This window comes from Hirundo rustica, chromosome 6 (assembly GCF_015227805.2).
Source record: "Hirundo rustica isolate bHirRus1 chromosome 6, bHirRus1.pri.v3, whole genome shotgun sequence".
Lineage (NCBI taxonomy): Eukaryota > Metazoa > Chordata > Aves > Passeriformes > Hirundinidae > Hirundo > Hirundo rustica.
Genome location: NC_053455.1, coordinates 31,972,422 through 31,987,479, shown reverse-complemented (window position 1 = coordinate 31,987,479; position 15,058 = coordinate 31,972,422). Strand labels below are relative to the sequence as shown.

At 40.2% G+C, this 15,058-nt stretch overlaps 1 protein-coding gene across 3 annotated transcripts in view; it reads right to left on the bottom strand.

Moving 5' to 3' along the window:
• PLEKHH1 (pleckstrin homology, MyTH4 and FERM domain containing H1) overlaps positions 1 to 15,058 on the bottom strand; it is a 54,648-nt gene that overhangs the window by 4,968 nt on the left and 34,622 nt on the right. For all 3 annotated transcript variants that reach the window (XM_040067281.1, XM_040067283.1, XM_040067282.1), the window contains 12 exons: positions 14,315 to 14,395; positions 13,220 to 13,399; positions 12,968 to 13,076; positions 12,196 to 12,308; positions 11,338 to 11,514; positions 10,421 to 10,518; positions 7,800 to 7,977; positions 7,237 to 7,392; positions 4,576 to 4,676; positions 2,684 to 2,825; positions 1,658 to 1,800; positions 620 to 749 (listed from right to left, as the gene is read on the bottom strand). In XM_040067281.1, coding sequence (XP_039923215.1) covers positions 620 to 749; positions 1,658 to 1,800; positions 2,684 to 2,825; positions 4,576 to 4,676; positions 7,237 to 7,392; positions 7,800 to 7,977; positions 10,421 to 10,518; positions 11,338 to 11,514; positions 12,196 to 12,308; positions 12,968 to 13,076; positions 13,220 to 13,399; positions 14,315 to 14,395 — 1,608 coding nt within the window. The remainder of the gene's footprint in view (positions 1 to 619; positions 750 to 1,657; positions 1,801 to 2,683; positions 2,826 to 4,575; positions 4,677 to 7,236; positions 7,393 to 7,799; positions 7,978 to 10,420; positions 10,519 to 11,337; positions 11,515 to 12,195; positions 12,309 to 12,967; positions 13,077 to 13,219; positions 13,400 to 14,314; positions 14,396 to 15,058) is intronic.

The window sequence follows — 15,058 nt, the reverse complement described above, 5'->3', positions numbered from 1 at the left end:
GCCTGGAATGGGGTGAGAGATGGTACAAGCTGCTGGGGGAGCCACTCCCTCCAGATGTTCTTTGCTCTCCCACTGATGCCTGTGGGCTAGTAGCTCACCCAATGTGTACTTTCATTTTTGTTTCTGCAACAGGACATTAGCAGTGCTTGCCTCTCTCACGTGACAAGGAAAGCATCCAGTTCTGTGTCAAGCAGAGAACCCATTCTCCTTATAGCTGGTATCAGCTGCCAGGTGTGGCTTAATGGGGACTCTTCCCTTCCTCCCCCACTGCGGTATGTAAATGTTATTTTTTAAACTACCATTGCAGTCTTGATGTCCAGGAAAATTCCTGCCTGAGAAAGCTTTGGCAAAGCTTGTAAGGACAGGTAGTACTCTGTGTCATCATCAATTGACACAGCCAGAGAACCTTCAGTATTTATTTACTGAACACTACCAACCCCTAGTGGTTAGAATATACTTGTCTTCCTTCTTTTTCAACCTGTATGGTACTAGGGCTGCTTGTTCCATTTTTCCCCTTTCTGAAGTAGAAGCGTTTTCAACCCACGTTACCAGAGACTGTAGGTATGTCTCTGCTCAGATAGTTTACTCTTGGAAACAGAAAGAAGTGTGCTCCAGTTACCTTAGCAGCAAATATTTTGGTTCCAAAGAGAGGCCATTTCCGGGCCACTGTCAAATACGTTCGAATGCATTCTGGTGGAGAGCATCCCTGCAGCACCATCCACTTTGTCGCCAGCCTGTCCGTCAGTCGCCTTCAGGAATCCAAGACACAAGACAGTATTATTTACTAATGTCTTCCCAGAAAAGATGTGTAAAATTAGAACAGTTAATGAATGCGCCTCTTTACTCCAAAAGGGCTGTTCTACACAGCACTTATAGACAGGGCTGTTAGCACTATCAGTTCTACAACCTGAATTTATTTTAGCTTTTCTCTATTTCCACATGCTTTCTCACCTTCCTCATACCTTGCCTGTAGGATGCTTTATATGGAGTGGCAATGTGTATTAACTCACTCTTGATCTGGCTCACTAGGGATGGTTTGGCACCTACCTCGCTACATGCAGATGGAATTTGCTTCCAAAATGAGGTAACTGTTAGCTCCACCACTGCATCCCTAAGTAGTTTAGGATCTGTAGGAAGACCATTCTCTCACTCTAAAACATCTATCTAGATCTGAGATCTGTGGCAACATCTGAATTTCGTACTTGAGCTTTCTGCATTGTGTGTGACAATTTCTAAGTCAAAAAATCCTGCCAAAATACGTCCTACCAGAATTACCGCATAGCCTGAAGCAACCCTTATGAGCTGGCTTTATGGCTCATTGCAAATGTTAGGCATCTGGATTCAATTGACACTTGGGGGAAGTGTAGAACAAAAACCTAGAGAATTCTTCTTAGGCTTGGGTTAGTTTGTCAAAACTGAGATGCCTAATTTGGAAGTGAAAGGACTTAACTTCTTGCCTACGGCAAAATTACTTGGTTATTTGGCTCTTTTTATATTGTTTTTTCCTTTAAGGGAACCTTTTCCTAACATTTTTGTTTTGTTTGAGTTTCTACATCAAATAATCTTGACAGGGCTCCTTGAAACTTCTTAAATTTAAAGACAATTTGGCAAGTAAAAGCTGATTTCAATGCAAAGTATTGAAGAACCAATAGCTTACCTGAGTTGTTCAGGAGCAATATTTTGCTTGTAGTGTTTGGGGTAGAATTTATCTAAAACCTGGTGAAGAAGATGCTGCATTTTCAATTGTGAAGTTCCCCCAGGACTTGAAGATCCTGGTCGATCCAAATCCCCATATTCCACCTAAGACAACATTATAGTTTATAGTGCAACAGAACTATGAGGTTTTTAACATTCCATGAATTGCCATACTGATAACTACTGTGTCTATTAGTCATGCAAAAAGACACAGGCTGGGGAATGTTGTCTACAGCATTAACCATAGCAAATGTATACAAAAGAGCAACCATTGAGAAAACGAGTGTCCAAGGAACCATCTACTCATCTAAGAGAGAGGAACATGATCTCAGCCACATATTTGTTGTGAGGAGACACATCCATACAAACTGCCAGGGTTTGGGGATTTATTTTCAATTGGCCAATTAAAACAACAGCATATTTGTAAATAGTACGGACCGTGTCCTCAGCTTCTTCACTTCAGATTATGCTGCTTTAACAAATACAACACTCAGTTTCAGGTCAGTAAAAAACTATTATACTACTTATCATGCCCACAAGCCACAACGTGTGTTCTAGGTGGTAAAATACCAAATGCAAGCCTGGAGACCTAATGGAGGATCTTAGAAGATGCTCTTCCTGAGCAAGAGGGTATTGGCCTTGCAAGAGGGCAAGTTTTTGCTATTAATGGAATTCTAGTGCTGGTACTATTTCCATGTCTCTACTAAGGTACTAATTCGACAGGTCTGGTCATAGTCCAGCCTCACTCTGTTTTTTCCAGTATTTTTCTTGAGAAGGAAAGGAGAGGCACAGCTAGAGCAAATTTCCCTGTAACAAAAGGTGTTCTAACATATGTATGCTACTATAATGTATTTGTCATGGTACATCTCACGGTGTGTTTGTTTAATACACCACAATGTATGTTTGATGTGCTTTTGATGTAAAAGGGAGCTACTTAGTTAGTGTGCAGCTGAAGGAGGACAAAAGAGAGGATTTCTGCCATACTCACCTGAGCCATTAGAGCCACCATTTCCAGAGCTAATTCCTTATTAACAGGAAATCTTCCATTGGCTATTTCATTGCTCACTTGGAAGGCCAGTAGCAACCGTTCACGGTCTGTCTCACCTTTGGCCTGGCTCCGAAAATATAGTCTAAAAAGTAGAGAGGATTGTGAAGGTAAGAAGATACTGTGAACTGAAAGTACAGCTGGGAACTTGAATCAAGGTGAGGCAAAATAAAAGCGTGTTTTGTTTTTGTCTTTTTTTTTCATTGAGGGGGTACCGGACAGATTTGGAAGCTGAGGTGCTTCCCTTATGAACAAGATTTGAGCAAGGAGGCTCAAAACATGCTTTCTAGCTTTGGAAGCTATTTGAATTTTGTAAGCCAACCACTTCTAGACAGTGAACCCTTATTAAATACAGCTGAATCAGTGTCCATTCATCCCCATCAAGCACAGACAGGCAATATTTAAATTATGGCCTTCTCTGCTTATCAAAGAAAAGGAAACTACCTCTGCTCTACATGTATAAGCTTCTACAAGGCAGCCTTGTAGACTTGCCAGCTTGGATTTAACTACTTACACTTATTAAAAAAGACTTTTTAAAAAATGCTTTGGTTTGCTTCAGCAGGAAATAGGAGACCAAATTAGCAGACTTTGTTTAAAGAAACATGCTTGTAAATCAAAGCATCCTACTGTTTTTCATTCCATTTACACTTGGAATTTTTTTGACGTGGTACAGCAAGATTACTAGTCAGGGTTGAAGACACCAGATTGGGGAATGCTTCCCAGAACTATTCCTCATACTTACAAGTCCACAGCAACTAATTCACATAGTCATTTCAATCTGCATCTATGGCTATAAATTCTATTACATGAGATACTCATTCCAGTGGATCAGTTTATTTGTTTTTATGTCACTTTGAGGTTAACTACACTATTACGACCATACTGACATTACAAATGTCTTATCAGAGTCCTTGGTGTTAGAACAGTCCAGCCTTGGAAAGACCTTATCAAAACATCCTTGCTGTCTAGCCTATGCACATTCCAGCCCAACAAAATAATACTGCAGTTTCACTCCTGAAACAAATATAGCCTTCTGGGTCAAAAGCAGTAACTTCTGCTTTCACCTCTATTATACCAGCTAACAAAGTTGACAGGAATTTGTTTCCACCATTACGGTCAACAAAATCTTCATATGTTCAATACTGAACTCTCTGCTCAGTTTTGGGGCAGCCTTTGTTTTGCCTGCAAAGAATTTATTCCTTGTTCTCATACAGCTCTTGATTTACTGTCACTCAGAATTCCTATCTGTATTGTAAGTGATTAACTCATTCCAATTTCTGATTTAGATCTTTGTGTTTTATTTCCCTTCTCTACCATCTTTAATCATCTAACTTTTAACATTTCTTTCCCTATAAAGTTTGGGCACTGCTACTACATATCTCTTCTACAGCTCATATGATTTAGAACACTGTTCTTGTATCAGTTTCATCTTTGTGATTGTTCAGTTAATTGCAAGTTTCTGCGTACTTGTTTTCACTAGTGATTCTTCCTCTAGGTCTCTCTTCCTCTCACTTAACACACATTCTTCAATTATGTTTCAGGATCTAGGCAAATGAAATTGTGCCAAGGATGCCTTATTGTGCTACAGCTAGTTGTTAACTCATTTTAAGTCTGTTCTGCTATTGCAAAGTGGTTTGGGTTTTACCCCTAGGCCATATGCTTTTCTAAATTTAACAGACAAAACCCATCACATCTCCTGTAGGATTTAACTGCATCTTAGCTAAAATAGTTTTGGCACCAATGATACTATAAGTTACTGGTCATCTACACAGATATACGCAGTCTAGAATGTTTAATTAACAGCAGTAGTAAGGCCACCCAACAGAGGACAGTACCTGTTCTTATAGGTCAACTTCACAATTCTTGTGCCACCTTCATATTTCCCAGGATGCAATTCTTTTAAGGCTTGTTCCCATTTAGAAATGACATCACAGATCTTTTAAAAATGTCAAGGAGAGAGGAGACACAAACTGAGGTGAAATATATAGCCAAGGCTTGAGGGGAAAGTAAGTGAATAAAATATTGTGAAACACAGAAGATAAAGAAACAGACTGGATCAGCATAAACACAGCTCAAAGTGACAAAACACATCCTTTTTCTATTGCACAGTGTGTAAAAAATAAAGCATTCCAACTAAAAACTCCAGCACTAACCTGCAGAGACACATGAATTCTGGTCTGGTAGTAACTCCCGTGGCTATGTTGGCATTAGCAAGTAGCAAAGCTCCGGAGGAACAGATGTGCACAGAGAAGCACCCATTCCTAAATCTCCATGCCCACACTAGTAGTCTGACTGGTGACCTGAAAGCTCACTACTGTGTTGGATGACATCTTCCAGTTCATGTTTCATGTAAAAGGAATCAATTTCATGCTCTCAGGTTACTCCCCAATGCGATTCAAAGCATGGTTAATAGAAATGATTGGTAGGTTTACTTCAAAAGTGCCCTCCTGAGCCAAACTAAAGCACTACCATATTCTCTGAACAGCAGCAGAATGTGCATGGCTATATCAAACCCTTGGATGTCAAGGCCCAAATTTTGGGAATGTTTGGTCCTAGATTCCAACTTTGTAACTCAGACATATTTTTCATAATAACATGGCTGGGGATTTCTGTTCCATTCAGCTCCTCCAGGTTATTCTAGTCCTTTTACAAGTGGTCTAAAGAAGGCCTCTACTTCTCTTTTGATGGCATCTCAGTGAAAGGAATGTGAACATAAAAAGCCACATGAAATACATAATCAGATCTCTAAAACTCTCTTAAGCTACTGAGATTTACTGGTTATTATTTACTTGCCAAGGCAAAGTGATGCATTTGATTGTCTCAAGCTCCTTTGTTTACTCTGATACCTCATCTCTCCAGATGGTCCAATTACCAATAAAGCTCCAGGTTACCTGATCTATATCAGGCCATGAAAACAAACTATATAATTGGGCACTGTCCGTCGTAGTTTCCTTTCAAACCATCTATCTCAAAGTTATTGGTATCTTCTCCCTCTGTTGCTTACTCTGTAAAATTGAATGGTTTAGTTCCCTATGGGTATCAGGACTTCTTCAAAATTGCTACTACAACTATTCCTCCTTGAAGCCTGTATAACAAATTATTCTCACCAAATATTTGTACCAAAATCTGATGGGTTTCATTCATGGCAGCCAGCCTGCTCAATTAAAGCAATCATTCAGCTGCATGGGTAAAAATCGCCATATGAAAGTCACAGGTGCTAACACTTTACCTGCTTTCTTTTTCCCTTGATCTGAGGCACTACACTCTTTCTTAAAATGAAGCCATACTCAGTAGAACTTTCTCTCCTAAGTATGCTTATCAACAATGAAAGCCTGAGTTATCTGGAGATAACAAGGAGATACTTCATAATCCAACAGATGGAATTTATACAGACATGCCAAAAGACTCACGGCGTAACATAAATTTGTCTCAATTAGGAGTGCCACAACTGATGTCAGTTGTGATAGCTGATCATGCTGGCTAGCTCAGTCATGTTTCAATTTTGTAGTCCAAGACAAATTAAACTTTAATATGTGCTAAAATCCAAGTTAGACTTTTTAAAAATTGACCAATTTATCACCTACTAAAATAGATCTTTCTCTTAAGAACTATATCAGATTAGGCTAGCTAATTATAGAATCATAGAATCATTTAGTTTGAAAAAGACCTTTAAGATCAGCAAGCCTAATCATCAAACCAGCACTGCCAAGTCTACTGCTAAACAATGTCCCCAGGTGACACACCTACAGATCTTTTAAATACCTCCGGGGCAGTGACTCCACCACTTCAGTGGGCAGCCTGTTCCAATGCCTGAGAAACGCTTTCGGTGAAGAAATTTTGCCTAACAGGCAATCTAAACCTCCGCTGGAGCAACTCTGGGCTGCTTCCTCTTGTCCTGTCATCTGTTACTTGAGAGAAGAAACTGACTCCCACCTGGCTACAGCCACATTTCAGGCAGTTGTAGAGAGCAATTTCGGTCCCCTTGAGCCTCCTTTCCTCCAGGCTAAAGAACCTCAGCTCCTTCAGCTGCTCCTCATCAGACTTACTCTCCAGACCCTTCACCAGCTCTGTTGCCCTTCTCTGGACCTGCTCCAGCACCTCAATGTCTCCCTTATTGTGAGGTGCCCAAAACCAGTGCAGAGTACAGGGAGACAGTCTCTTCCCTGGTCCTGCTGGCCACACTGTTTCTGATAGAGGCCAGGATGTCATTTGCCTTCTTGGCCACCTGGGCACTCTACTGGATCATGTTCAGATGGCTGTTGACCAAGATCCTCAGATCCTTTTCCTCTGAGCAGCTTTTCAGCCACTCCCAGCCTGTAGGGCTGCATGGGGTTGTTAAGACCCAAGGGCAGGCATTAATACCTCATCTCCAAATATTAATCTAGACAGTTGATATCCAAGCTTATTTGATCTTAATTCATAAAGAAAGATTTATTAACCATTTAGCAGTCCGTCAAAGATGTATACTAAAAGTAGCAGAGGAGAAAAATAAATACCTTCATATTGCCTGGCAAACAATGTTCCAAATTCTTGCCAGAAGGATCATCTGTGAACAGAGAAAATCCCATATGGGATGGCTTTCTCATTCCTGTTTCTTGGTTCAGTCTCTGGATGAATTCATCAACTGTTGAGGAACCATCAAAACCTACAACCTGCAATAAAAGAGGACTTAACTGAGGACACAAGAATTGTGACCACTGATGGGTATCACAACTAATGAAGGTGATTTCCTACGAATTAGCATCTCGGGATTAACTGCCAGCTCCAGTGACAACACTTGTGCATTGTCTTCCTTCACATCACATTCTTTCCCATATTGAGACATTTCCAACATCTCTCCCTTTTTCTCAGTTACCTTTTCTTCCTAAGGTCTGTAGAGCTAGGGATGAATTCCTTTCCCTTTCTTGGAAAATCAGCTAAAGCAGCAAGGAGGAGAAGCAGTGTTTAACCCCCAATACCTGGTAAGTATAAAGAGCATGGTACCACCCACCCACATAAAGGAGGCAGGTTATGGTGCAGTCCTCTAGAGCCCAGAAGAAAGGCAGCTGTGGTGGCTCACCTGGTACGTTCCATTCATGAAGTGCACTGGGATGCTGAAGGGGAGTGAGTGGTGGTAGGGATTTCTCAGCAGGATGGAGACGATCTCCATCCGGGAGGGCTTGGCTTCCCTCTCTCCAGCCTGCACAGTGCGCTCTACTGATCTCTGGCAGTAGATGGCATACTTGCCTGTCTCACTCCTAGGCAAAGAGGGGAGAGAATCACAAACATGCTCCAAGTGCCATGTCCTCTTCAACTTCCCATGCCATGACAACGCATTCCTCCCTCGGGCTTTTGCTCAAGCAAAGAAATGTCTCTATGCCAATACACTGTTCATCTCAACAGACTAACAGCTCAAGTGAAAAGCTACAACACAGACCTGAGCTCCAAGGATCTGTAAAACTAAGGCAGACAATGGACTCTCTAGGAAACATAAGAGTATTCTCTGCTTCTATGTGGTCTGGACAGATATCCTCCTCCGTACCCTGCTGCCATCATAGCATCTGTCAAGTCAAGATCAATTCACCCTCAAACTTGCTGCCATGCCAGTGGAATTTAGTTACTATCATGTCAAATCCTGGTAAATATTGAGTTGTATAATCCTGTGAGACTAAGCATTACAAGCTGTGTTTATTAATTTACATGGCTGTACAAATTGTTTCCATTAACCCTATCTGCCAACCAAGAGACTGGAGAAAGATTCCAAGCAAGCTCAGATTTTTTGACAGTTCAATAGAGGATAGGGATAGTTACCAAGATGATCAGTTTACTCTCTGCTGAAGAGAGTGCTCCATTGAACAGCATCAAAAAGATTTAAGGGTCTCTAAAGTCAAGCAGGAATGGTCAACTGCACCTTGCACAAAAATGCTAAGAATGTATATACTCAGTAAGTTCTGAAATGGAAGGATTTATATGGATTTGTAACTGTGCTGTCACTTTGCAGGGGCAAATTATTCCATCCAAGATGCCTTCAGGAGCTCAGTACATGATTAAATCTCCAGTTAAATCCCTACAAGCAACGTGGAAGTCAGGAGTTCTAGCTTTTCACTGCAGCAATATATTGCTCACCTCCCCAGCAGTGAGCTTGGACAATATTCAAATGGATAATCTTGCTTCATCAAGAAGCTGTTATGTCTGGTTTCCAGATGCTCCTGAGCGCTTTGACTTCTCACTTAGAACTCTGCCCCACTTTTCTTCCTCTCTTAGAGACTAAATATATACGCTGAGATCACCTTTCACAAAAAACAACACCTTGAATTAAGAACTATAATTCTTCTAATTAAGACCTTTTAATACCTAGAATAGATCTAGACCATAGGCATGATGCAGTGTAAACATTCTAGAGTCTCGCTTGCTGTGTGAAGCAGGGGAAGTACATCTACATACCTGGTCAAGAAACAGCTGTATCTGCTCCATCCAAAGACAGGTAATTATTCCTAGAGCTAGGGAGAAGGAGCTATGCTACATCCCATTTAGCAACTGCTCCAAATCTAACCTAAACTACAGGTGAACGGAGGCACATTTTCATGTAATTTCCGGGGTTTTTTCTACCCCTAATAGTTGTTTCATGGCTCGATTATATAAATAAACTTCCTCTTTGTTTCTGCTTGGAGTATATTTGTTAACAGAAGTACTTCTGGGCAGACCACCAGCATAGGAGAGATTGAAGCTGATGTAATAAATCAGTTTCACATGGCCCAGCAAATCCTTTTGAAATTCAACAGCCTCCAACAGTAGAGCAGCTCCTTTAGTGAGCTGAATGGGCCCGTAATGGTAATACATAAGTTTGAAGAGATGGCTCCTAGTACTAGATAAAATATCCCTAACACATTGTCTTTAGCAAATGGAAAGAGAACCTGAACACTGAGGAGTGCCCAATACCTGTACTTTAGCTTCTGAGAAGAAACAGCAAATATAAGGCCAAATAAGAAAATAAAAGACTTGATAGGAATACACATTTTCTTTGCAGTGCCAGGAGACTTTTAGCTTGAATTCCATGGCAGATTTAGGCTAATTAATTGAATATGAATACTTGTTTGAAAGGATTTTGTACTTTTACGCTTTTACTTTTGTTTTAACAACAGTGTATTTTTGCAAAGACAGCTAGACATCTCTAGCTGTGACCTCCCCGCTAAGGACACAGTGAGATACACTGAACACCAGATCACCATGGAAACAAACAAAGAGCACAGCATGAACAATGGAGAACAATTCCTTGCTGTTACCATAGTTACACACCAAAGAGGTAAGAGAAAACAGTACCAGCATATGTTTCAGGTTTGTTAGTTTTTCCTAACTTTTTACGGTTCCCTGAGATGTTTTATGCCTCACTTTTGTTCTGTCACTTTGCCTGCTAACCTGACAGTAGAACATAATCACTCAAATTTGAATAATTCATTCCAAGTAATTACTTTGGTCTGTCTTTCTGTCAATAAAAGAAAGTAGCTGTATAAGCAAGAAACTTCCCAACGTGGCTCCAGTTATATCTATAAAAAATTCTTTTGCTAGTACAGGCCACTCAGTTTTTGTGAATTAGTTTCATCTAAGTGACAAATTAATGTGAAAGGCTGAAGCTTAATACTACTGGGAACCTTCTGTCCTCCCTCTCAATATATATTTGTAGGCATGTGTTGCAGTCCTTACCTGGGGTCTGCATGTCGATGCAAGTGCTGTTTGATGTACCAGAGGAAGTGATGCTGAGGCAGGAATAAAGGAGCACATAAAGCCAGGAGCTGCCAGCACTGTCAACACAAAACTGGACATCACTCTTGTTCTGTACTTCTTTGTACAACTTCTGTTGTCTTTCACAGACTACTACAGCCAAAATGATGGACAGTGACAGTAGTGCTTTTTGGAGTGACCCTTTTTGGATGTGTAGTTCAAGATGTTTCAGAGGGCAGTAATGGTCAGACGGACTGCTGCTCTTCAGTATCTCAATCTCAGCTCTGAGAAGAGTTCTAAATTTTGACTTCTGAAAATTTTAGTGTCACCACAACTGAGTCAACAATTAAGACTAAAATTAATACTATGTAACTGAAAATCATAACCAAAAAAAGCACTGGGAAATTTTATTTCAAATTAGATCCATTATTATTCAACCTGATTTTAATGTCTCACTATGAGATGTATTGTAATTGCATATGTACATTCATGCTGTAATTCATTAATTTTATTTGCCCAACAATTACAGTTCAAGATTCAGATTTCATTTTTAATAGTAATATTCATGACTTGTGCTGTTGATTATCTAAAATGCAAGACAAAATTAATACCATGTGACAGTTATAGCAAGACAACACAAGCTATGAACTTTGATTCTGAGTATGGTCTGAATAGACCATTTGCAAGTGGTAAACAGTTACATTTAAACTAAAATTTATCTTTCAAGTGGTTATATTCTTAGTGTTCTTCTTTGCAGATCAGTGCCAAGATTCTCTTTCTCCCAGCATACCTTTAGCACAAGCACTATTTCAGGAGAACCTGACCCATGGCTACTAATTAAAAACACGGGATCAAACGGAAAGCTTTTGCAGAGCAGCACTAAATAAAGAGGAACTGACCTGAATGACTGAGTGGTTCTGGGGTTGTCGACAGCTGGTTTGTTTAACAAGCTGACAGTAAATTTCATTCTGCAGCTCAGTATGTGTCAAGCACACCTGCAGTGCTGTCTGGGCAAGTGACACATGATAATCAATAGAGGACGCCTCCACAGGAACATTGATGAACAGCTGACAGGACTGTGAAAGGGTAGAAGGCAGTCAATGCCACAAAAACAGCAATTTTTCTTTGGTACCTTCCAGGCCAGGTTCACCAGATTTATTTATTAACTTACAGACAGTTAATAAATAACCTTGAGAGGAGGGAAGAGAGTCAATACTTAATTCCTATTCCTCCTTCCTTAGTTATGGCAACTAGAAAATTTACTCAGCCTTCCCGGTCTAAGGAACTTACAAGTTAGCAAGAGAACTGAGGGCAAATTGTGCATCCTGCCTTCCATGCCTGTGTTCTACCTTGTTCACACTGTCCAGTCTCATTCCTGATCTCACACTTGGAGAGTGCAAAAATGTAATCTCCAGTGGCTTCAGCACTGGTTTTACTGACACAACTGAGTTTGCCAGTGAATTGTTTCTGTTTTCTCCGATCCAACTATTGGAGAGCAAAGAGGAAGACAAAGCTAATTTTGAAGCATAAAGTCCGTGGGGAGCATTACTCCTAAACCCAGATTCTGAACAAGGAAAGTTAAACCTCCAAAGAATGAATTACACTTAAAATCCAACAGCTCTTTTGTAATTAAATGAACCAGCAGGCCTGTCTAAAGCAAGCCATAATGACTAGTAAATGTTGTTAAACACGACCAATCTTACTGCCCCAAGAACAGAGAAAAGTAACTGAAAACCATGCAATGTCCCTTTAAATACCTTAAAAAGTTTCAGAGCTTCAGTTTGTAGAGCCTCTGATGGCAGAGTAGTAAGGGATGTGTGCAACCCATCTTTACTGTAGCACAACATAGGATGCTTCCACAGAGGAGAATCTGAGGTAACAGATGGGTAAAAACATGCAGTGTCAGAAACAGGAGTGAGAGAAGAGTGTCCATGTTGACAAGGAGCATTGCTGAGATGGCAAAGCACCTAAGGAAGCAGCACTGCACTAGGCCACATTATCTTTAGAGACATTTCACTGATTTCAACAAAGCCCACCATGAATAAGGAGTCACCAGAAGCATTAGTCATCAGCAGCAAGAAATATTGGCATCCTCAGTTCTGCTACATCAGAGGTTCTCATCAGCTGGATTCTGGTGAGAAGCTGCTCAGGTGTATGTTCAAACTAGAGACACAAACCCTGCCAGGGCAGCTGCCTGCAATGGGGGTCTTTGTTAGTGCAACTCACTATTCAACAGGAAGCAAGGTTCACATAAGGGTCCAGAATATATGAGAGTGCAAGAAAAAAAGTATGAATGCAAATATTAATACGTATTTGAGAACATGGTGCATAAACATAAATGCATGAGCACGTATCATCATGACAGATGAGGAGGAACAGATGAACATGGATGTACGTGTAAAGGTTTATATGATGTAGTACTGAGAATCTGAGAATCCCCTTCCCTCACCTTGGACTAGATTAAACTGGGAACTGAAATTATTCTTCTTATGCTTTGTTACCATGGAAGAGTTTGTAGTGCTTACTTACTAGGGTCTCCCTCTGCATCCAATAGTTTTCCAATGAGTTGCTCGTATGACGTGCCCACTGTGGCATTACTGCTGCCAGCTGCAACGGTCAGATGGTACAGCCAGGTGTTCTAGGCATAGGGATGAGAACAGCATGGGTCAATTCAGACCTGTTTGCTACAACAGGTTAAGCCTGCATGACCCATTTCCTCATTGTTACCAAAATACGCTTGCTCTCCAGCAAGCTTTGTCTCCAAAAGACAGCTTTTGATACCTTCTCCTGTTTGGTGCGGATAAGTAAATACGTGGGACTCTGGTCCTGTGGGTGAATCACCAGTGTACAGTGGGATGAGAGAAGTCCTCCACCAGTGGTTTCATAATCTTCATCGGAGTCACAGGAACGGTCTACTTCTTCCACCTTGGACTCACGCAGAGGCAGATGCCCTAAAGGACACTATGAGGAACAGAAGCACATTAGGTAAATGTACCTCATCTCCCAATATGGATGGACAGGGAACACTGGGAAAGAAAAGCCGAGTAAAAATGCTGACAGTTCTGTAAAATGGAAGGAATAAATAATTCAATGCTTAACTAATGTAACCTTGCACTTCTAGAGAATCTCTTCGGTCATAGAGTACTTACAAAGTGTGTCACTACTTTTATTTTTCTTGGAAGAGTATCTACAGGTCAGAACGAGACTATGCAAATAAAAAGGTATTTTTTCCCAAAAGATACTGCCTTCTTCCCATTACACTTGAGGGTCAGTTGCTTAGTATCTTGAGACAGTTTTCTGACCCTGGCCAGACTTTCTGCTTGCTACTGGAAAAGAAATATTTTTAAAATTTCATAAGCAGTTAGACTCAGGCAAAAAAGAGGATATCTGCTGTGCTAATTCTGGAGGTCAATCCCAAATATGAGTCACAGTACTTTTTGACATTCAAAAACTTGGGGTTTGACATCACAAGACAAAGTAATGGACTATTGGGCAAGGTGTCTAGAAATGGAAGGACATTACACTGATTATCTCCTCTTCCCAGAATGTTGATGCTATCTGTTCTCATGACAATGCAGGATCTATCAGCTGCTGTATGAAAGTCTGCTCAGAAGGCTACATAAGACCAAATGGAGAAAGTGAGGAACAAGATATAGAGTGATCTGAGAAAGAGCAATCACTTGCCTTTTAAGTCTGCTGTCATTTAAGCTTAAAAAAATAAAATCAGGGAAAATATTGATTCTCTTTGTGGAACAGGTGCACTTAGAAGAGAAGTACAACCAAGAAAGAGACCTGAGACACAGAAGCAGTAGCAGTAAAGAAAACTTCATAAGAAATGGAAAAGGAGGGTCCAGGAATAAAAGAAAAAGAAATTACTTTATCTTCAGGATTTCGATAATAGTAGAAAGTTTTTCCAATCAGTGCACACCAGACCAGCTTAGAGTGACCATGCTTGACCTGTAAGGAGAACAAACACATCCATGTTTTTCATATCAGCAGTATTGCCAGAATGACTTTCTAGGACTTCATTTTTCAATTCATCTCTCCCTTAAAACTTTGCATATATTATTTGTTTTATGCTAATATAAGCTCCTCTCAAAACATACAGGGAACCCCTTCAAAAACAGGCAAGTACATCCTACCCAAGTACATGGGTGCTTATGAGAATGGGTCTAAGATTTTGTGAAGTGTTTTACTCAGTCAAAACAATTTATAATTTATGTATACTGAAATGCAATATTAAGGATAACCTTTTAGAGATTATAAAAACAAATCAGTTCATCTCAGCAAGAGAAGACCAGTCAACATATAGTCTAGACAGCTATTTCCTATTGCAGATGAATAACCTTCAGATGAAGGTTGTCTTTAGCCATCTTAGAACCTGACAAGAATTATATTAAAATATTCACAGTAACTTGCAATGTCAAACTATTCTATGGTAATGACATAAGGAATAAGAATTTTCAGCCATTCTACTTTGTACTAATGTACCTACAGTCTGTTATGACAGAACTAAATGCTAACCTGGAACAATACAAGCCTTTTCTTTTTTTTTTAACTCTCCTATATAACCAAGTTAAAGATCAATTAGATGTGACACTGTTGGTTTTTTATTATGAC